Source organism: Muntiacus reevesi, chromosome 3 (assembly GCF_963930625.1).
Source record: "Muntiacus reevesi chromosome 3, mMunRee1.1, whole genome shotgun sequence".
Taxonomy (NCBI): domain Eukaryota; kingdom Metazoa; phylum Chordata; class Mammalia; order Artiodactyla; family Cervidae; genus Muntiacus; species Muntiacus reevesi.
In genome coordinates this window covers 70,157,072-70,180,502 of record NC_089251.1, presented here as the reverse complement: position 1 = coordinate 70,180,502, position 23,431 = coordinate 70,157,072, and the positions used below count along the sequence as shown (strand labels likewise).

General features: G+C 35.5%; 1 protein-coding gene across 18 annotated transcripts in view; it reads right to left on the bottom strand.

Moving 5' to 3' along the window:
• Positions 1–23,431, bottom strand: part of NRXN1 (neurexin 1) — a 1,155,776-nt gene that overhangs the window by 640,542 nt on the left and 491,803 nt on the right. For all 18 annotated transcript variants that reach the window (XM_065927354.1, XM_065927345.1, XM_065927343.1 and 15 more), the window contains one exon: positions 10,240–10,678. In XM_065927354.1, the coding sequence (XP_065783426.1) occupies positions 10,240–10,678 (439 nt within the window). The remainder of the gene's footprint in view (positions 1–10,239; positions 10,679–23,431) is intronic.

Sequence of the window (23,431 nt, the reverse complement as noted above, 5' to 3'; positions counted from 1 at the left end):
AAGTCAACTTAACACTTACATAGGAGAACACTGAAATTTCAGTACTAATGTTCTCAGGTGCCTATTTCACTATAATTGAATTACAAAGGCAATGATTACCAAGAAAATATAAAATGAATATTTAAATCTTATTCATTGATAATTAAAGGCCATGAGTGGTTGCTGCAGTTGTATATATCAATAGAAATTAAGCATTTCCAAAGGTTGAGGTATGATCATATGTAAATAAATACTTAAAACAAATCTGAGTGTGCTATTGGATTATCCCTCTATCATTTTTCCAGGAATGACAAACACTGGCATGTCCTCTTTGAAACAGTTGATTATTTCACACATTTTACCTTCTTCCATTATAATTACATGTGAAGCTTCTGGCAAATAAAGCATTTTATTTTTTAACTTTAATTTATTTTAACTTTAATTTATTTTATAACAGTGTTATAAAACACTGTTTTATATGGCAGATATGGCATACATATCTGCCATACAAATATGGCAGACATATTTGGGGACTTACTTGGATTGGTGTTTCATGCTTCAATATTTAAGAATCCACTATATACAGGGCAGGAGAAGAGACGCAGAAGTACAGAACAGACTCTCGAACTCTGTGGGAGAAGGTGAGGGTGGGATGTTTCGAAAGAACAGCATGTATATTATCTGTGGTGAAACAGACCACCAGCCCAGGTGGGATGCATGAGTCAAGTGCTCGGGCCTGGTGGGCTGGGAAGACCCAGAGGAATCGGGTGGAGAGGGAGGTGGGATGGGGGACCGGGATGGGGAATACATGTAACTCTATGGCTGATTCATATCAATGTATGACAAAACCCACTGAAAAATTAAAAAATAAAAAAAAAAAAAACCTCAATAGTCAAAAAAATGAAAAAAAAAAAAAAAAAGAATCCAAAGTACCCTGCTGTGCTACTTTACTTTTAAAGAAATGAAATTTCAGCTGAAAACAACGGTATCTGTGTACATAAGACTTTTAACATCTTAATATAGAAATCACATTAACTTGGGTGTGTGCTCAGTCACTCAGTTGTGTCTGACTCTTTGAGACCCCATGGACTGTAGCCCATAAGGCTCCTCTGTCCATGGAATTTCCCAGGCAAGAATACTGGATTGAGTTGCCATTTCCTTCTCCAGGGGGATCTTCCTGACTCAAGGATCAAACCCACATCTTCTGCATTGGCAGAAAGATTCTTTATCACTGAGCCATGTGGGAGGCACCCACGTTAACTTATATTAACATTTAAATCTAGTTGTTTTCATGGTATGTGCAAGAGGTAAAACAAAAGTAATAAACTAAATAGATTAGGTAATATTTTAAAATATCCATAAACATAAATAATATAAATTTATTTTAATGTAAAAATATACGTAGGGGAAAACTTAGCTATAAAAATGGAAATTAGCTTCATGTTTTGGTCTGGTATTTACAAATTGTTAGTTTCTACTCTTTTTCTCATCCAGTTCTTCTTGGCTATTCTATTTCCCAATTAGCTTAGAGGGTGAAAAGAAACAGGAAGCAAAGGTGAGATTTACAATGTTAATTTGGCTGCAAGTTTTAAATCACTGCAAAAGTTTAAGTGATTGACAAATAAGGGAATAGAAAGTGTGTTCTAATGGGAAATGATTTTACCTGGTCGAAGGAACCAATTTTCAAGTTCTAGCTTTGCAACTAACTAGCAAATAGTTGGTTAAATAACAGATTTATTAAGCTTCAGTGTAGTTCACAAAAGGGTTGGACAGGACTTGTTGACTAAACGACAACAATTCTGTTTCACCCCTCATTCCTGAAGAAAATCAGATTCCACAAACTTATACACTTACTTGTCGAATTTAGTATCCTATTAACAAAACCAAACTCAGTAAAAAGGCACAATGCAAGTAATAAAAACAGAATGAAGCACTGATTTCAGTGTGTGACGCAAAATGAAAAATACATAATTCCCATAAATAGATAGTAAAAATACCAAAATATTAACAATGGGAGTTTTGAAGTAGTACAATCATATATGGATAGTTTTCTTGGTTCCTCTTTTCTATCTTCTTGCTTTCTTTTCAGTTTTCTATATCTTTTTAAAAAACAACTTCATGTATTAGGTTTATAATAAGAACTAAAATTAATTTTGCTTGAAAACAAAACAAAAATACAATCTTAATATTCTGTGTTCTGGTTATTACTATGTGTTTCTTGTTTACTTGGATTACTGTGAGTTGGGAATTTCAGAAATTAAACAGATAAATGAAAAAATAAATCTTGAAGCAACACTTAAAAGTTAGATATTTCTTAGTAAAAGTCAAGAGAAAGGAGAAAAGGGCAGCTCACACGCTGCAGATGTGTGTAGACTGGGACTTCTCTGGTGGTCAAGTAGTTAAGTGTTTGCCTGCCAACGCAGGGGACACAGGTTTGATCCCTGATCTGGGAAGATTCCACATGTCGCAGAGCAACTAAGCCTGTGTTCCACAATGACTGAAGTCCTGACACTCACTCTGCTGCAACTACTGAGCCCATGCCCCACAGCTACTGAAGCCCTCAAGCTTTAAAGCCCAATCTATGCAAAAAGAGAAGCCATTCCAATGAGAGGCCCACACCCTACAAATAGAGAGTAGTTCCTGCTCTCTGCAACTAGACAAAGCCAGCAACTAAGACCCAGCAGAGCCAAAAATAAGTAGTTTTTTAAAGAGTGTAGACTGAAACAGTTTGTTAGTAAAATAACCTTTGATTATCTTTAAAAATGTAGTTAACACAGCAACTCCAGCTCCCATAATCTATCCTACAGAAATTCTGACCAATATGCATAAAGATATAATATAAAGACTTTCATTATAAATTAGTTTAAAACTAGATTTTTAAAAACGTTAATTGTCCTCTGTGAGCTGGGAATTTCAGAAATTAAAAGATTTATGGAAAAAAATATCTTGAAGCAACATTTAAAAGTTTGATATTCCTCCATCAATAGAGGAATATTATAATAGAGAAATAAGTAAATATTGGTATCTTTAAACTAGAGATATATGATATCACTACAAAGGATGGCCTAAAAAAAGTTAATATTTTTTAAGTCACCCAGTAATTGGTAAAGAAGTGACCTTTATGTAAAAAAACTCTACATTTATTTTATATGTATAATTATATTTATAGATATGTTGGTGCATAGGAAAATATCTGGAATTTTTCAACACCGAATTCTTTTACCAATGGAAGTGGGCAGTGAATTCATTATGGAAGTGTGTAGAAAAGAAAAACTTTTCACTTATGTACTTATTGAGCTGACTAAACTTTTTCACTAACAGTACATATATATATGTACATATATTACATGTACATATTTATATGACATATACAGATATGTCATGAATTAAGCACAGGCACATATACAAACACACTTACTCACAACAGTATATTTATACATATGAATTTTTAAAATGATCATACACAGTGCTGGGAAGTTGTAAATATCAATCAAGTGACATATATCACAGCAATTAAAACATTATTTTCTAGAATTTCTACAGATTTCTGCTCAGCACTCCACAGTGACAGCCACTATGGCTGTGTGTGGTCAGTTAAATACTTATTTCTTTTTTGTGTGTGCTCCCCTACATTCTTCTTTTTTTTTTATTTTACTTGGAGGCTAATTACTTGACAATATTGTGGTGGTTTTTGCCATACATTCACATCTTGAGGATGTACCTGACGCCAAGGTCCAGCGTCTGCCCCTTGAAAGGGTAGGCTAGAAAGATTTAGTAGATTTAGAAAGAGAGATTCCACCTCTCTGAGTTTGTCCTCTATTGATGAACATTTTAACTTTAATTTTTTTTTTAAATTCAGTTTTAAACTAAATTATAATGAAAGTCTTCATATTATATCTTTATGCACACATATCTGTCAACCAACTCCCAAGACCAATGTATAAAATAAGAATGCCAAGTTACTAATTCTCTTGAGAAATTAGCTATCGCATGATACGAAATGTTTCCTTAGAAATGCCAATTTATAATCCAAGTGTGTATTTATTCATTTATGATGGGAGTTTTAATAACGTTAGCCTAGGGTGGTCTGACACCTTCCCTTATCTCAGGTAACAGGACCTGCCTCTGTCTCTATAGTGGGGTGGAGTAGTCAAGTTCCTTGGGCAGTGCTTAGATGGGTGCTGCCTATGATTGTTTCCATGACTTTCTTTCCTACAGACATACACTACAGCTATAAACATTGATACATTTGAGTCCTACAGCCCCGGAAGCTTGGTGAAGGTGTCTCTGCAAACTCTGATTCTTAGATGTTTTCATAATTCCCACAGAATAAGTGTTGTTACTTTAGATATTTTTTAGTTAAAAAAGAATTCATGATATTATATTAAACAAATAGCCTGAAAAGGTAAGTTTGTACTTTAATTGCAACTGTATAAAATATATGTATCTGTTAACAAAAAATAGAGGAAGATATGCAAAAATGAAAATGTTTTGAAACTGAAAACTGCTGTGTGTTTGTATATGTACCTGCTTAATTCATGACATGTCTGTATTTTACATTTTATTAAATTGATCCTTATATTCATTTATTTATTCTGAATGTGTTTTAGAAGAAGAAACTCAGCTGTTGCCTTTCCCTCTCTCCCCATTCAAAATATTTTCATATGCAACATTGACTCCATCTAGTTATTAGGATTGTCAAATAATTGATAAATTATTGATAAGGTATTTTAGTCTTCCCATGGATGGGTAGTGGTGTTTAATGGACATGGGTACAAAATAAAGCATTATACATGCACTTAATGTTATTTCAAATGCATGCAACAGGCTACTAGGTAGAGGCATGGGAGGAATGTTTATAGTCAGAGGGCAAATTCAAATCAAGACCTAAACAGAGAAATCCTCTAATGGTTGTTCAAGTAGAAATGTGTAAGAGGGGTGGTTCATGAATGGTATACACAGAAATCAGTGCTGGTAATAGATAGTTAGAAAGTGCTGCTCACATCAAACAGTGATTACTATAAACCTCTAATTATGTGCTCTGGAGAGAGCCTTGTGCTTTTCCCTCTGTAATTTCTAGTTCTTAAACTGGAATTCTGTGACTTCAATTCAACTCTCAATGGCTTCTTAACTGTTAAGTGTAGGCTTATCCATGAATCACTGCTGATACAATCTGCTATACTCTGCTGTACACAAGCAGACTTTGACGAGAATAATGAGTTTTCTCTTTGATTTCAAAGTGCAATGATGGTTTGCAAAAATAAGAAAAAAATGACTGGCAGTTTACTATAAAAATACTTGAGAGGATACTCTTGACTCAAAGAGCTTAATGCAAATTTAAATGATGTCTCTGCCCCAAGAAAACAGTCATTAACTTCCTCTTAATTTTAGCACAATTCATCCTTTAGTTAAATACCTGGGAGGCGATCTAGTACTGAGTTTGGGAGCAAAAGCAAGGGAAAGGGAAACCCTAGAAAAGGTAAGAAGGGTTGGTAAGAAAATACTGAGTTGTTCATCCTTTAAAGTTTGCGGAGTAATGAGTCCCATCAATCATATTTATTAACTCAGCAACTTAGGACTCGCTCTGTTAAGTAATTATGTTATATATTGAGCATATCCACTTTTTGTGACATTCAAATCATACACTCTGACCCAAAGTCAGGCTGGCATTTTGTATGGTTCTTCCTTTGCCATTTGGTGCAGGATCTGAAAATGCTACTTGTGGCTTAGTCCCCTCAACCCCCAATGTGACCAGTCACAGGCTAAGCAGGCAGCCAGAGAACTACAGAGAGAACAGCTGCGGCAAAACAGTGTTGTCAAAGTTTGGAAGTGGAAAAGTTTTTCTTTCCCCAAGTTATGGAGTGGAAGAAGGGACATATAACCTAATACAGTTAATTGTGCTGAAAAATTCTGGAACAGTATTCAGATGAAGGTGATACAGAAATTCTTACTACACAAAGGGCTCATGCACCCACCTCTTAGTGAACGAAGGACAAATAACCAGAAAAATGGACATCCTGAGTGACTGTCTTCCTCGTCAGTAGTGTGATTACTGTGGCTGCATATTCTAGCCCTCTCCTTCTACCTACATGTTCACTACATGATACAGGGAGCTCATGAATAAGCAGGAATAGCAGTTCTGTTCTCATAAAAGGTTGTCATTTTTATACGAGGCTTATCACAATCATCTAACAATTGTTTAACTCCCCCACTGCATTTTTTTCCAGACATCCTGGCTTGGAGGATGGCATTATATTCATAAAAGAAGACCTGTTACCATGTTATACTGGGGTATACTATACTTTTTAGGAAGTAACATAATTCCTTTAAAAAGTTGCATTTACAACTAAAAGAGTGCTATTACTCTTTAAGTGTAATGATGTTACTATTTTTAGAATACTGGGGTGGGTTGGCACTGAGACATTTACATGTTTTTATTCTTTATCTCTTTCTTATACCAAATATGTACGGAGCACCTATTCCTGCATATAGAAGCACCAGGACCTGTGGCTATAAACATAAATAAGACAGTCCTTGTTATACATGGATTTCCTTTATAAAATGGGGAATATAAAAAATTCAATCTATCTACCAATATAGTTTTAACTCAGTCTCTGAACAAGATAGCCAAGAATTATTAGCATCAATTTAATGACCATGACTGCTGGCCCTACTAATTTTAGTATGGTCATAGGAGAAAGAATAATTCCTAGGCCCAGGATTCCTCTATTTTAATAACAGAGATAATATGGCTCATTAAGTGCTTTTAAAATATTCAGCCAAAGAGGTTCCCAGATAAATCAATAGCTATGACCTTCATTGTCCATCTGTCAGAAATCAGCCAACGTTGCCCTCTCATAGCAGTATCATTTCCCATATTATATTAAGAGTAATTTTCATATAGCCTCTGAATATAGCTGATGTGAAATGTGGGCAAAACAAATTATTTCTTGAAATACTATGTTTCTTAGTTTCAAAAGTGAAAGTGTTGCTCAGCCGTGTCTGACTCTTTGTGACCTCATGGACTGTAGCCCACCAGGCTTCTCTGTCCATGGAATTCTCCAGGTAAGAATACTGGAGTGGGTCACCATTCCCTCCTCCAGGGGATCAAAGCCCAGGGAGCAAATCCAGGTCTTTTTTGCATTGCAGGCAGATTGTTTACCGTCTTGAGCCAGCAGGGAAGCCCCTTCCTAGTTTTAACTGAGCCATAAATTTTAGTATTTCACCAGGTATAACTCAGAAATATCCTTTAAGTAAAATAAAAGCTAGTACAGCTAGTCATTCAATCTTTTAAAAGCTGCTTTATACTAAACCAATGCAATGTGCAAATATAGAACTTAATTAAAATACTATATATATAAAATATTAACAGCTGCAGTTATTAAAACTACATTAAACTCCCTTGAGCTAGGCCAACATAATATGAGCTCTTTCTTTTTCTTTTTTTTTTCCTTCAATTTAGTAAGGGCAAAATTTGGTCTAGTGAATGAACATTGGCTTTTATATTGTTTGTTTCATTTCACTAACCTGAAATCACTATCAAATTAAAGTACTTTAGCATCGAAACACCAACATCAAGCATACTAAATATTTCCACTGAATTATAACAGAAATTCACCATTTGTTTATCTTCTTTCTTACTGCAAATAATATTCTCTTAATGCATCTTTCTTTTTCTCACTCAGCATTGAACTTTGTAAATTAAAGTTGATATTTTCTGCTCTGACCTTTTCCAATAATGGTATAAACAGAGCAGTTAATAAAATTTTGGTAACCTGGATGAATTAAAGAGCTTAGATAGAAAAAAAAGTAGATTTTCCTTGGCTTGAGGATTAAAGTATTAATCGGATTCTTATTGTAATAGGTCATCCAGGGAACTTGGGAAACTAATTAGATTGCATCACCACTTAAGACTGGAAAGAAATATCCAGGTATAAATCACTATTATCAAATGAATAATGAACGGTTTTATTTTCCATTTCATATGATTTTGCATTTAAAAAAATTTGACATTAACTACATACTTTTCCACACAGTTAGAAAATACCTAGAAAAAATTTTAGGTGAAAGAAATACAACTGATCTGAAGTATAGTATTTTTTTTTTTTTTTGCCCCTTTGAACTTTCAAAAGATACCTACTAATCTGATCAGTTATGTTTTAAATTGTTTATAATATCTGACTAAAACTATACATATTCTTGAAAGTTACTTTCAAAATTAGTTCTAGATATATTTTAAGTCAAGTGATAGCATCCATAAGTTGGTATGTCAAACACAAGATTAGTCATGTTCCCATCCTCTTTTAAGTCTTCTTTCTGAAGGTTCTTCAGAAGCAAATTAATTGTTAACTCTGATAGAAATAGGCTGGGGGAAACCAACAGGTGGCCACCTATTGCTATATTTCTGTATTCATATCAATGAACTCTTCTCAGCTTAAATCGGAAAAACAAAGAGGAATCCAATTTGTAATGCACAGTATGTACAACAGACCAAAAAAAACTTTTTTCACTGTTTACTCTCAATCATCTAAGATGCTGGAGAATATGACAACACAGCACAGACTACACAGAACAGTAGCTTCTTTTTCTTTTGAATTTCTTTAGAGGAATGAAAGAATATAGAGACCAAGTTTGCAGAGAAGAATGCATCAGAAACTGTCTGTAAAATTCTTGGGGATCAGAGCAACGGGTTCTGGCCATCCTTCAACACTTCACCCTCACCCCTGCCTCCCTCCCAATTTTCATACATTTCATCTCTTTATTTTAGTGGACAAAAAAGATATTTCCAAAAAGGTAAATATGACCTTTTAGACAGATAAACAGAAAAGGAAGGCATGAATAATTCTAAAATGGCTGTAAAAAAACTGCTCTGCTGCAGAGAAGCCAGAAACAGACAATGACATGGGGGTTTGTGAAAGGAGGGAGTGAGAAGGGGAGCTCACCCCAGCACTTCAGCAAGGCCCTTCTAACCTGGGATGGCAATCACAGATTCTTGGATCTGAAAGAAGCACTCTAGGTGTCATCTGATCTGTGGTTTCCAAATGTGGCTGACCAGATCATGTCCTTAAGAACACTTTGCAAACATGTAGAAGAATCCTAGTCTCCATCACTGTTAAGTCCCTGTCCCTGGTACTGGAATCCAGTGAATCCTTCCTAAGATGCTTTGCAAAGAAAGAAATCCAGGCCAATAAAACAATGCTGAGGCCAAGCTTATACTGGTATCTAGTGGAGAATCCAGAGAGGATGGTATAGTATAAAACCAAATAAGAGATTTGGGGGAGGGAGAGGAGAGTGGCTAAGTCTAAAATTCAACCATCTTCAATTAGAAGATAACTTGATTTGTAAATGAGGTCCAATCAGCATGAAAGCAAAGGGTGAAGAAAGTGAAAGACATAATATACAGTTGCAGACCTGAAACAAATTGTTTCTCTCCCCACCCCCTCATCGCCTCTGGGTTTCCAAATGCTATTTCCTTTGCCTGTATGGTCCTTGCCCACACAAATCTAACACTGCTCAACCCCCTAAGCCCCCTAATCTAGTTCCACATTTCAGAGTAAATAAACGGTATTTCTTCAGGCCTCCCTACCACATGCCCTCCTTCCCCCCACCTCACTAGGACTTCAGAAAAAAACAATAATAATAATAATAATAAGTGCAGCAAAAGGAAATAAATTCTTGTTGGTGGAATTTGAAACCTCTTTTATCAGAAATGGAAGCTATTTGGAAGGCAGCAGAGTTTTGCAGCATCCTTGAAATCCTCCTGTATTGATTAAAGTGTTTTTGATACCATAGGCCCATCATGGATAAAAACTATATTGTATTAAACTAAGGACTTGATATATATTGTATTAAACTAAGGATTTGATATATATGAATCATTGATTTTTTTCCCAGATTTTATATTTGCCACTTTAGGCACCTCCCGACATCCAATGATATAAGAGATAATTGGGAACATAAGAACCTTGAGTTTTGTCATTTGCAAACTCAAGATAAAATTTCTTGCAAGATTTGGCACTTGATTATCCATTTAATGTTCATTTAAGAAGCTGTTCTTGAAGTCATTTGAGCATTTGGGGTTTGATGCCCAACTATGACGATTAATTAGCTCATTCTGATTCTTATATGATGTGAAACAGAAATAATAAAAATTTCCTTTCCCCTAAAGAGAGAAATGCAAGAACTCTTTAATATGAGTTGATCTTAATTCCTTACGAATGGTGTTCTAACAGATAAACAGCATAAAAAATGATCAATTACCTGACCGTCCGTCTCTCTGGAAGTCCACATGATACCATTCTCCATCATTCACCTTCTTCTGCAGAGCTTTGATCTTGATTGTACCTGATCCCATGTCCAGGAGGAGGTAGAGGTGGCCATCCAGCATCTCAATAGCAAAGAAGTCTACCTTTATCATCTGTGGGTGCTTGGCATCTTTTTGGTGTCGTGGCTTGCCATGACTAAATAAGATGAGGCCATTTGGCTCCGTTGTACGGAAATCAAAGGATATGGAGCCTGTTTTCTTTGCATTCCATTTAGGCAAAGAGATGAAGGATTCTGGGGTTTCAAAGGTGATTGGGTCCAAAGTTGCAACATTCTCACATTTAAATGCCACCACTCCATGGATCTTCATCTTTGGGTCACCTTGCTTGGCAAGTCGAGATAATTCCAGCCTTACATCATTATTTTTATACACAACCTGTAGGGAGAGGGTAATAGTGAGAAACTGCCCATATTTGAATATTTCAAACTTGTTATCAGTTCATGTAACTTCCAAGTAGAGCATGAAAAGACATACAATGTTTACTGCCTTTTGATGTACAAGATAGTTTTTTTCAGCCAAATAAAATCCAGGTATCAATTCATTGAACTATTCTAACCTAATTTCATTCAAATAATGTGTGTACACACTCACACAAAGTCTCTGTAGCTAACTCAAATAACTTGAATAAATCTGTATAGAAATTTCATTATTTCAAGCATGTGTAGACTTGCACTTAAAGTGTTTGCTTTTATTAGTTGGCTATTATGCTTTGTTTATTATATATAAATACTGAGGTTTTTCAGTTTTACCATCACTGAAACATTTGAAATTAAATACTTTCAAATGCCAGTCCCCTAAAACATAGGATCACTTCTATGGTCTATATATCCATGGTATATATTAACTTTGTAAAATCACAATTGAGATAGAAAACATCTTAAATTTTCTCAGAAAAAATCATAAAATATGACTAAGATCCAGAAGTTCTCTCTTGCCCTGCACTGCATTAATAACTGTCTAAATAATGTTAGTTAACTCCAGAACTTAGTGTTTTCCCTAAATCCATTCAGTCTGTATAACTAATACTCCATTTCACTCTTAATGTATACTGATATGGAACAAAGTTTGCCTTATACCCTCATTTCCAAAGGCACTTCACCATAGTGGTGGGGTGGTTCTCATCGTTTGTTAATAGTCCCAGTGCTTTTCTGGGACTCCAAACAGCACTTTGGACAAATCCACCGGAACGGCTCAGAACATCATGCAGCTGCTATCATATCACCATACTAAATTTGTAGCTATTTTGACATAAGGATAAAGAGAGGTTCACATCCTTTCTCTACAAAATCCATACCATGGACAATTACATTTCCAAAAGATGTAAGTCATACTGACTTAAGGATAAATTAGCTATTTACGTGCAGATAACTAATTATTTTTACAAAGACCCTTGAAATTTCACAGCAGTCAACACTGTCAGTTTCTTAATTCATTTATTCATGTATAAAAATAAACTTGTAAAACAGAATAAATAAGCCCTGTGTCTGGTAAGTGCTATAAAGTTAACCAGGTCAAGACAGCTGTTATTTCTCCCAAACCCACGGTAATTGAGCCAATAATGCAGCTGATTAATTTCCTGATAGGATTTGTTAGTGAGCACTTCACTTTTCAGAGTAAGAGTGCAAGTTCTGGTTTCAGACTTCCTGAGTATGATCTCCAAGACTTGTTTATAGAGAGATAATACTTTACGAGCATGCTTAGTCACTCAGTCGTGTCTGACTCTTTGTGACCCCATGGACTATAGCCTTCCAGGCCCACCAGACTCCTCTGGACATAGGATTCTCCAGGCAAGAATACTGGTGTGGGTTCTTTCCGACCCAGGGATCAAACCCGTGTCTCTTATGTCTCCTGCGTTGGCAGGCAGGTTCTTTACCACTAGCACCACCTTGGAAGCCCCAACACTTTTCAAGATGGTTAAAATAATTAAAGAAGAAAATGCATGTGATAAAATCTACCTAAAAGGGGATCAATCCAATGCCAAGCACATCGTAAGATCTCAATAATATCAACCACATCAAACTGTATGATAATAAATATCATCATCTCTTTATTATCATCCAGTAGACATAAAGATATGAGTTCTAATTTACTATGAGAAAATGTTCAGAAATTAAGCACACTCATATAATTGGTATATTTTAGATGAATTATGCCAACTAAATATACCATATATTTCAATGCTACTCCTGGTGTTTCAGTTTATCTTTAACTTGAAGAAGGATTATTATAAAGAATACCATATCCCTTATTCCTTGAACATCTATGTATAAAGCTTTAACAAACATCTATTGACAACAAATCTGCCTGCAATGCAGGAGACCTGGGTTCAATCCCTGGCTTGGGAAGATCCTCTAGAGGAGGGCATGGCAACCCACTCCAGTATTCTTGTCTAGAGAATCCCCATGGACAGAGGAGCCTGGTGGGCTATAGTCCATGGGGTTGCAAAGAGTTGGACGTGACTGAATGACTAAGCACAGCACATTGACAGCAAAAGAGAAATGAACTAAAGCTATAATGAAAAGGAATTAGATTAATTCTTAATATACTTCCTTGAAAAGAGAAAGAACTATTTATTAACCCTCGGCAAAGTTGATATGAGGTTGATTTATCTGAGAATCTTTAAAAGTGAAAGTGAATGTTGCTCAGTCATGTCTGACTCTCCATGACCCCATGGGCTATACAGTCCATGGAATTCTCCAGGCTAGCATACTTGAGTGGGCAGCCTTTCCCTTTTCCAGGGATCTTCCCAACCCAGGGATCGAACCCAGGTCTTCCACACTGCAGGTAGATTCTTTAACAGCTGAGCCACAAGGGAATTTTTAAAATTGGATAAAATGCTTTCCATGGCAGATTTTCTAAGTTTTATCACCTCTCATCATGATTTTCAAGCTACCTAACCCTATTTTTTGTTCATTTTTTCTGATGATTTATATTTTAATATGTGGAGATTCTTCTGACATTAATCAGGAATGAGTATTTTCTGACCCAAATGATGCAGATGATAATGCTGATCAATGCTAACACATCTCATAAAATAGAATTATAGCAGTAGAATTGGACGTTTTTGACATGAGCAAGTGTGTGTAAGTGGGATATATTGTCTCATGAGTCCCACACATCAGCTTCCAGAAAGTTGAAAAAATGTAGGGTTAGGGCAATTCTAGGTGAGAATTTCAGTGAGAGACTTAAAATCTCATGAGTGAATTGGGTACCCTGGTGATTCAGGAAGGTTCAGGGAGATGGAGAAGAAACGTTAGGATTCCCTAGATCATAATACTTAGGGTTAGCCATGCCCTGTGCCCTCCCACCCAAAATGGGAAAATAAATATCCACCAGAATGTCTGCTCTATGCAGGAAAAAACCTGCAACAAAATCAGTGGTTGGCATGGAGCAGATATTCAACAAACATTTGCTGAGAGTTGAATAATATTCTTTATTTTTTAAAGCCTACTTCACATATTATTAATAACAATATTTACAACTATAGTTAAAAAATAACAGAATGTGGTATTATGGACCCATATCATAACCGAGCTATAATTTTTAGCCAATTTCCCTAGAAAAATGTGAAAACTTACATACATGTTCAGTTACAAATGGCAAGCTGACCTATCACCTTCAAAATAATTTTATGGGGTAGAAACTACTTTCATAGTAAAAAACACCTGAGTTAAAATTCTCAAGTAGTGAAATAATTTTTCTAGAAGAACTATCTTGAGCACAATTTTTTTTTTCCTTCTCATTTCGTATATTTTGAAAGGCAACTCTAGAAGACAGAAGAGTGATATTGGATAGGTAGGCTGATGACTCTCAGATCTATACAACTGCTTCATCTGACCCAAATTTCATAAGCACTATACTTTTCTAAGGTTAGACTAACTCTTAAAATGCACTGAATATAGTTCAGCTATAATAATAATGAGTAGCCAGTAAGCACTCCAAATCTTTTACTTTTTTCTTCCTTCTGAGATCGTATGGTTTTCAATCTACAAATTATTATTCAAATATGTTTTTCTTATTCATGTTTAAAGTTGTAATCATTTAATAGTTTCAACTTTCAACAAATCTCCATACTCTTTATCATCTTAAAAATTGTTGATGTTTTTACACACTTATTTGGATCTTCTTACAGAATCAATATTTTTGGGGGGATACTTATTTGAAGTTTTTCTGAAGAGTAACTCGAAATGTTGAATTTCACTTCCCTGCTTCATGAAATGATAACATAAACCCCAAAGAAATAGAGACATATTTATTTATTTGCTGGGCTTTTTTATAGTTTGCTTTAGCTGCCACATAATTTCTATACATTGCTATGAGATGATCTTTTTCCTTTCTTCCAACATTTGTTAGAATTTTTAAAATGTCACTCACAAACAAGCAACAATAAGAGCAATACATTTGTGTTTTTATGTTTAGGCTTGAAATTTGAGGTGGACAGTCACTGAATATTTTATTTGATCTTGATAATAATCTTAAAAAGGCAGGGAAAATAAATGGGCTAAAAGACGAAAATTTGGTAGTCTGGATAGACTCAGTTTAAGCATAAAGCTTTTACTTAAGTCAGGCGGCCTAACCTCTCTCTGTCTCAGTTTCTTAATTTATAAATCAGACCCCCAAAAAGGAAAGGAATGTCAAATCCATAAATGTTTGAGCTTTTTTCCCTCAGTCTCTGCAATTTGGGGCAGAGGTAAAATATGCCCCATTGCTCCTTCTCTTTGTTTGGATTTCCTGGTTGTGATTTTGATACCAAGATATTGTTCCCTATTCTGAGCTGTATCAAACTCTAGTCAGTCAGTTCAGTTGCTCAGTCATGTCTGACTCTTTGCAACCCCATGGACTGCAGCACGCCAGACCTCCCTGTCCATCACCAACTCCCAGAGCCTACTCAAACTCATATTCATCATGTCAGTGATGCCATCCAACCATCTCATCCTCTGTTGTTCCCTTCTCCTCCCGCCTTCAATCTTTCCTACCATGAGGGTCTTTTCCAGTGAGTTAGTTCTTTGCATCAGGTGGCCAAAGTATTGGAGTTCCAGCTTCAGCATCAGTCCTTTCAATGATATTCAGGACTGATTCCCTTTAGGATGGACTGGTTAGATCTCCTTGCAATTCAAGGGACTCTCAAGAGTCTTCTCCAACACCACAGTTCAAAAGCATCAATTCTTTGGTATTCAGTTTTCTTTATAGTCCAACTCTCACATCCATACATGACTACTGGAAAAACCATAGCTTTACTAGATGGACCTATGTTGGCAAAGTAATGTCTCTGCTTTTTAATATGCTGTCTAGGTTGGTCAAACTCTAATCCATTAGTAAAGAGAATGTTCACTACATCTTTAGGTACACAGACATGCCTCAAGAATTCTATCTATCTAATGTTTGTACATATGATGTTGAAGATACTGGCTGATACATAAATCTCTTTCCACATGAGGATATGTGCATGAAATAAGCAGATCAGTAAAATATGTTTGCCACTCAAATTATACTTTTGCTGTTGTTGTTATCAATATGTTTTAGTTTAAAAATCTTAATGGGGCTCAAATTAATTAACAGGCAATGATCAAGGCTTTTCATATGTTAACTATCAGAGTAGTAGGGGTTGTGAAATGAGCAATATAGTCAGAGTCAAAGTTCTATGCAGAGATCTAGCCTCTGACAGGGCCCTCTTTGAAAGAACAGGCATGACTCCTTTTGATCTAAGTTTTGTTTTTTCTCTTTAATTTTTAGAAACAATCACAAGTGCAGTTTAAGAATCTGATTCTCAAGTCAGATTTCAGAGAGAATTCCAGCCCACCTTCTTGCAATCTTGTAACTTTATGGAAGTTCTTCAACCTTTAAGAGACTCAATATTATCTGTAAAATGGTATAATAATATCTACCACATTAGGGTTATTGTAAAAAATGAATAGTAGCTCAATTAATGTGCTAACAGGGCCTGGCACAGAGTAAGCACTAAAATAAATAGTAGCTGCTCTTATTTATGTGGTTGTTATCATTATGAATAACAGTATTATCATTCTTACATTGAATTAATGGAGTTGTACAACTGAAGTATAATAACAAGAGTAACAGTTAACAAGACACATGGTAGATGACTGGTCAGTGCATTAAAGTAATTAATAGAGTTGTAACCAGCAGGATCAAAGAGATTAAAGGAGATTAGGGCTTTCTTTTTTATTCTGATAGTCCTATTGTAAAGTAGGCTTTCTTTAGAGATGTAGATTTCTCAGCCAGGAAGTTTACACAGGAAACTGATGATTCTGGGAGTTTCACTTCCGCTCATAAAAAGGAGTTTTAGGCATCAAACCACCACCACCACCACCAGCACCACCATCTCCACTTCAAGAAGAATCAGTTCAGATTTATGGAGGGTTTACTTTCTGCCAGGCCATGTTATGAAATGCATGGACATATTATGTTTACTCCTCAGAAGTGTCCTAGGGAACATTATACAATTTTATCAATAAATGTTTAGAGGTACAGAGCTCATTGAATGTTTTTCATCATGACCATGTCTAATACTCTGTGTTCGAATATCTAAAGACATTAATTTCAAACTTTGCTTTTGTCTCAGCAGGAAATTTCACTTAGTTTTTGATAGTTGCGAAGTAAGAGATTCACAATCAAATAGCCATTTGCCACCATGCAAAGGGATGATTACATGGATTAGTCTAAAAAAAAAAAACAAAATAGTACTTCTCCTTTCATTTGTCCTGATTAAAATATCTTTAAATGAATCAAATATCACAATTAAGTAGAGGGATTTTTTTCATGTGACTATAAATATCTCTTCAAGCCCAGTATAGGCAGAGGGGCTTATTTCCCTATTTCTATGACTATACTGTGGTTTTTAAAGTTATGTCTTTTAGGATATAATATATATAAATATATATACATATATAGACACACAGTCCTCCTTCAATAGCTGCAGGGGATTGGTTCCAGAATACTCCTCCCTTACCCCATATCAAAATCCACAGATGTTCAAGTCTCTTATGGCACAGTATTTGCATATAACCTATATACATCCTCCCATATACTTTAAATCATCTCTAGACTACTTACAATACCTAATAGAATGTAAATGATATGTAAATAGTTGCCATTGCATGGCAAATTTAAGTTTTGATTTTTGGAACTTTCTGGTATTTTTTTTCCCTGAATATTTTTCATCTTTGGTTAGTTGAATCTGTGGGTACAGAACCCATGGATAGGGATGACTGAATATATTCTAAAAGTCCAGGAGGTTTAAGAATTAATCTGAGACTGTTTCAGTTTTACTTTTTGTTTGTTCATTTTAAACACACTTAATATTTTTACTCTATTAAGAAAAAGAATAGTTCCAACATCCAAAGTTAATTCTTCTTTTCTCCTATCTGTGATCTGTCTGTGCACCATCTACTTATAACAATGTGCCCATTTCAAAATACAACCAAGAATTAGCCAGTAAGTGAACGAACAGTATAAGGACCACTCAGGCGACTAAGGAGAGACTGTCATTTCTTTTGCCAAGACCTAGATAAGAAACAGCTAGGAAAAGGACATGAACTGCATCACAAGTTTCATCCCTAACATTAACTTATTTATTATTTTGAAATGATGTTTCAATCTCTGCACTTTCAGTTTTATCAGATAAGTACTTGTTAGGCAAGGTATTGAAGAAGATGTAGTTTAATCACTTCCCTTTGCACACCCTCAGTCCAATAAATCTCGGACCACTGAGAATAAAGCAGTCTAATTTCTCTTGAATATCTGCCACACACACACACACACATATATAGGTGATGTGTAAACTATATGTGAATGCATACACACACAGAGCATATACATTCCACAATGTAAATGTGTTTAAATGTAATACACATTAAATCTGCTATCACTGATGTCCAGAAAAAATATATACATATATTAAAATAGATTGTACATCTCTAATAGATAAGTAGATATTATGTACGTATGAAAGTGAAAGTTGCTCAAAAGTGTCCAACTCTTTGCAACCCCATGGACTATACAGTCCATGGAATTCTCTAGGCCAGAATACTGGAGTGGAGAGCTGTTTCCTTCTCCAGGGAATTTTGCCAACCCAGGGATCAAACCCAGGTCTCGTGCATTGCAGGCAGATTCTTTATCAGTTGAGCCACAAAGGAATCCCAAGGGAAGCCCATGATGTATATGATGTATATATACCACATATACATCAAAATAAACATACATACATTTATATGCATTAAATAATTTTAATTTATATTAGGATAAATATTTAATATAATAATCCATATTAAATGCAAATATTTTGTATATTAAATACAAGTATTTAATAATTTCAGAAATTAAAGAGTCCTCAGCTAAAATATACAAATAGTCTTACTCAAGGTCTTGGGTCAAAATGTCTTGGCCTAAAAACAAATTTTAGCACTTATAAGCCATACATTTAGCACATTCCAAAAGAAGAGTTAAAGCACCCCCCTCAAAAAAAAAAAAAGAAAACCTTACAATTAAGATTAAAAAAGAAAAAAAAACAGGCTCCCCTCAGTGTTCCTGCCAGCAGGAAAAGATAATTATAAAGATAGAGTAAAGGCAAGGGGAGTGATGATCACATATTTTTAATGATTGTACTCATTATTGTCCTATCGCCTACCTGAGATCAAGTTTCTTACGCTTTAGTTGCTTTCTCATACCCAAACCCTAGCACAGAACTTGTTTAAAATATAAAAGGTTTTAAGAAAATGTTTGTTGATGTTAACTGATCAAGGGACTAATAGGATCCTAGCTTTCCTGAGAATGTCACACCATAGAAGTTTTCATCTAAAATCTGAATATATCCATTGAGGCAGATACACAGCCAGGGGCCAGGACACGTGTATTTGGCGAAAGGGTAGCAGACGGCAAGGAAAGTGTAGGAGATGTACAAGCCCTGTACAGAGTAGCTCCATACCTCTTTAAAAAACAGGACTTCACATTGAGGAAACTCAGTCTTAAGAAGAGTTACATAAAGCATTTTGAAAGATAAAATAGGTTTGAGGGTGTAGGAATTGCTGTTTGTTTGTTTTTTCCCATTTTCTAATCCTATTTAGAGATGATATGCCCATAAAATGTTTGACTAAATCAAAACTCACACCAAAATAAATATATAATAATAATAATATAATTATGGAACATGAAAATAGATTCCAATAACGTCATTTCCCAATAAAGGCATATGAAGAATCTACCTGTCAATGCAGAAGACACAGCTTTAATCCCTGATCCAGAAAGATTCCACACGTTGAGGAGCAACTAAGCCTGTGCGCCGCAACTATTCAGCCTGTGCTCTAGGACCTCGGAACCACAACTGCTGAACCCACGTGGCCGAGAACCTGCGCTCCCACAACAAGAGAAGCCACTGCAGCTAAAGAGTAGACCTTGCTCTCCACAATCAGAGAAAAGGCCACACAGCAACAGAGACCCAGCACAGCCAAAAATAAACACACTAAACTAAATTTAAAAAAAAGAAATCCTGAATTTTATTAGAAAGAATAAAAAACAGAATGGTGAAGAAAATTTTTAAAAGGCATATGACTTATCTAATTTGAAATAAAAAATTAGATGAAATATAGATTAAAAAAATATTTGTTTAAGCAATGTGAGGAAAGAAACCTTTTTTTTTTTGCTTAGTTCCAAATAAGCATCACTAAATACATCTTATTCATAAAAAGAAGGAAAAGAAAAATCCTCTTGCTTTGTCCTTGCATCATTCCACCATCAGTGAACTACTCAGCTTGGTAGACGACGGTGGGAGCCATCTGCACAAGTTAGCCATAGGAGTTAAAAGAGGAGCTAAAAGACTGTCATGTCCCTGGGTTAACAGCTCTATTTAATGAAGCTTTTAGTGGCATATGGGTGTGTGGCTAAATAACTCCATTAAATGAGGAAAGAGTTCCATTAAATAGGCATGTCTCCTTTTCTCAAAATAAAGATTCAGTAACTCAGTAATGTCTTTGGAAAAAAAAAAAAAAAATATATATATATATATATATATATTTCAAAAATGAAGTACAATAGTCAGTAATATGAGATTTGACACGCTGACTCAAAAAAAAAAAAGTGAAAACTAGATCAATCCTCTATTTCAGATAAGTAAACTGAAGTTCCCTAGAGGAAGAAACAGCAACCCACTCCAGGATTCTTGCCAGGAAAATCCCAATGACAGAGGAGCCCAGCGGTCTACAGTTCATGGGGTCACAGAGTCAGACGCATCTGAGTGACTGAGCATTCACACAGGCAAACTGAGGGCTCAGAAAAACCAAGGGACTGGTCCCGTTGGCAGTAAGCTCTGATCACGAGCAAGGACTGGCAACTTCGGTGTGCAGGGCTCTTTCAAAAACCTCTGCTAAAAATTAATAAATAAATAGAACAACAAACCATTTCTCCCACAGGCGCAGGCTCATCAGAGGCCCTTGAGCAATAACAAATGAAGAGCAGCTGTCTTCTCAGCAACATGGCAGAAAGGGAACCATAACTGATTTAAAGGCAATTCTAACTTTAAAACTGCATTAGCTTCACAATAAGCTTCTGCTCAAATATAAAAATAAAAGTCCTGAGGGGAAAACATCTTGCAGTTATTTCCCCTACTAATGGAATTTAGAAAGACACTGAAAAAGTTAACTAGAAACAATAAACTTGCAATGTTTACTGTTATTTTGCAACTAAGTGATGAAGATATTTTCAACCTCAGTCTTTCATGAGCTTGCAGAATGTAACACACCGTAAATTAGGGTTTAAAGCTTCTATTCCAAGCCAGCAGATGCTGCTAATAAGAGCAATGCATGTCTGCTTTATCCAAAAGACTTTTTTAATCGTCTGCCAGTCTCAATGAGAAGAAGGTAGACACATCCCACCCCCCCACCCCCCGTCCCCCACCAAGGGAAACTATCTTCCCATCAACCAAAAATGGTAGCTTCAAACTGATAATAATAAGATCCTGGCACCAAATGTTATGTGTAGATTAACCAACTCACGCTCTTTTGCATCTCTACCCTCTTGAACTCAGTGAATCTCCCTCTATCATTTAATTTTACATTTTTATGAGGGGGGTGGCCATTAGTATGTAATGTACCATTTAGTATATGTTCACTGCATTCCTGAATACCATTTATTATACACAGTCTGTCCTTTCTCCACTGTCTCACAGTGACATTGTGTGCCAGTGTTTTGGATACGCCAAAGCTTCAACATTTCCATCTACTACCATTTTTTGATTGTATTCATCACTTTTTAGCTTAGAAAGTCCTCCATCAAGAGAGACTTGATAAATGCATTTTCATTTTAAATATTTATTGCTTAATTTTATACATTTGTGTATAACATTTTCTTTTTGCAAATATCTGTCTTCTCGTTTAAGGTGAAAATCCAAACTGAATCCCCATACCCAAATAGTAGATCTTTATATGAACCAGCACAACTGTTAAATAATTCTCTTTCTGCTGATTTGTACAGCTTACCTACCACACATTAAATGCTTATATTTACAAGGTTCTATTCCTAGCATTTTATTTGTTTTATTGATCTCTTTCTTTTTTTCTTAATCCAGTTCCACTTCATTTAACTATCATAGCTTTATAATATGCTAATATAATTCATGCGCCTCCTACAAAGCCATTTACGTTAATTATTCTCATAATATTTATATATTGTATCATACAGAGGTTCTTGTTTTCTGCATCAATAAGATAAATATATGTAACAGAATTATTGAAGCTTTCTAAAAGGCAGCAAGTCAAAGCTGGTGGCAAATTACTTATTCAAACTCACTTAAAGAGACTTGACTAGTAAGAGGAAATTACATCTTGCTTAGAATTACATACCTGTTATTATGTTTATTTGTAAAGTTATTATTCATAAGTGATTATAATAATTTTGAGTTGAACACATCAGTGAATCTGGCCTCATGCCAGAAAATTACATTATTTGTTAGCTAGAGGGTAGATATACAACTCCAGAGAGAAAATCAGAAAAAAAGAAACAGCAAATGTAGTTATAAGCACACTAATTCTTTTCCAACAGTCATAAGGTTCTGGTATGAAGAGTGTGTTGTAAGCCCATCAAGGATGTTTGGAGGATGACCAGATGAATGAGAATCAATGCAGTAGAAGGCAAAGCGCCCTCTGACTCCACTTTAATGTGGCGCTCTTCAAGAAGCAAGACCACTTGTTCAAAGACACACAGCTAGTAAGTGTGGAACCAGTAAGCAGAGGACAAGGGAGAATCTTAATGCTTGTCTCCATAACCAGGAATATATGCTTTTTTCTTTGTTTTGTTTCCTTTCCATGGGACTGTTTTTATGGTAGTTAAATTCCCTTCGGCAATAAAAACTGTGAGAGTCAACTAAGCCTCCTGAATTTCAGCAGCTAGTCATCTAATTTATGATTACTCAAGTTGTGTGAGTCCCCTTTTTGGCCCTGGCTGCCAGCTTTTACTTCTTGATCACACCCCTACCTGAGAAACCTCAAATAAAACAGAGTAAGCTGACATTCAAGGCAGCCAAAACTGTTGTTTTTAGCACCTGAGATGAAAAGATTATGCAAAGTAGACTTGTTCCTGAGAAATTCTGTGCAAATCTCTTCTGTAATTTTAACAATATCTGATGAAGGCAATGCATTGCATGATATATAGGTACGGATATAGATTCATATGGCTATAGATTCCAGACCTGCTCTGCTACTTAACTAGTTACACTGTCTTGGGCAAGTTCCTAAGTCTCTCCAAAGTAGTTTTCCTCTTTATCACGCAAGGTTAATACTCATTTTATAGTGTTCTTTAAGCACATAGTGGAGAAGGAAATGGCAACCCACTCCAGTACTCTTGCTTGGAAAATCCCATTAACGGAGAAGCCTGGTAGGCTACAGTCCATGGGGTCGCAGAGTTGGACACAACTGAGCGATTTCACTTCACTTCACTACTAAGTGTTTGGTTGTGGGTGCTGAGTAAATAAAGAGTAGCTATTATTGTTACTAGTACGGTATTGTGTAAGATTTTAGAAGTTATGACTTTAAATTTCTAGAGGGGTATGCTTGTCATTTAAAAAAATAAGTGCTACTTCTCTAAAAAGCAAAGAAGCATTCTGTGAAGTAATTCAGTGCAGTT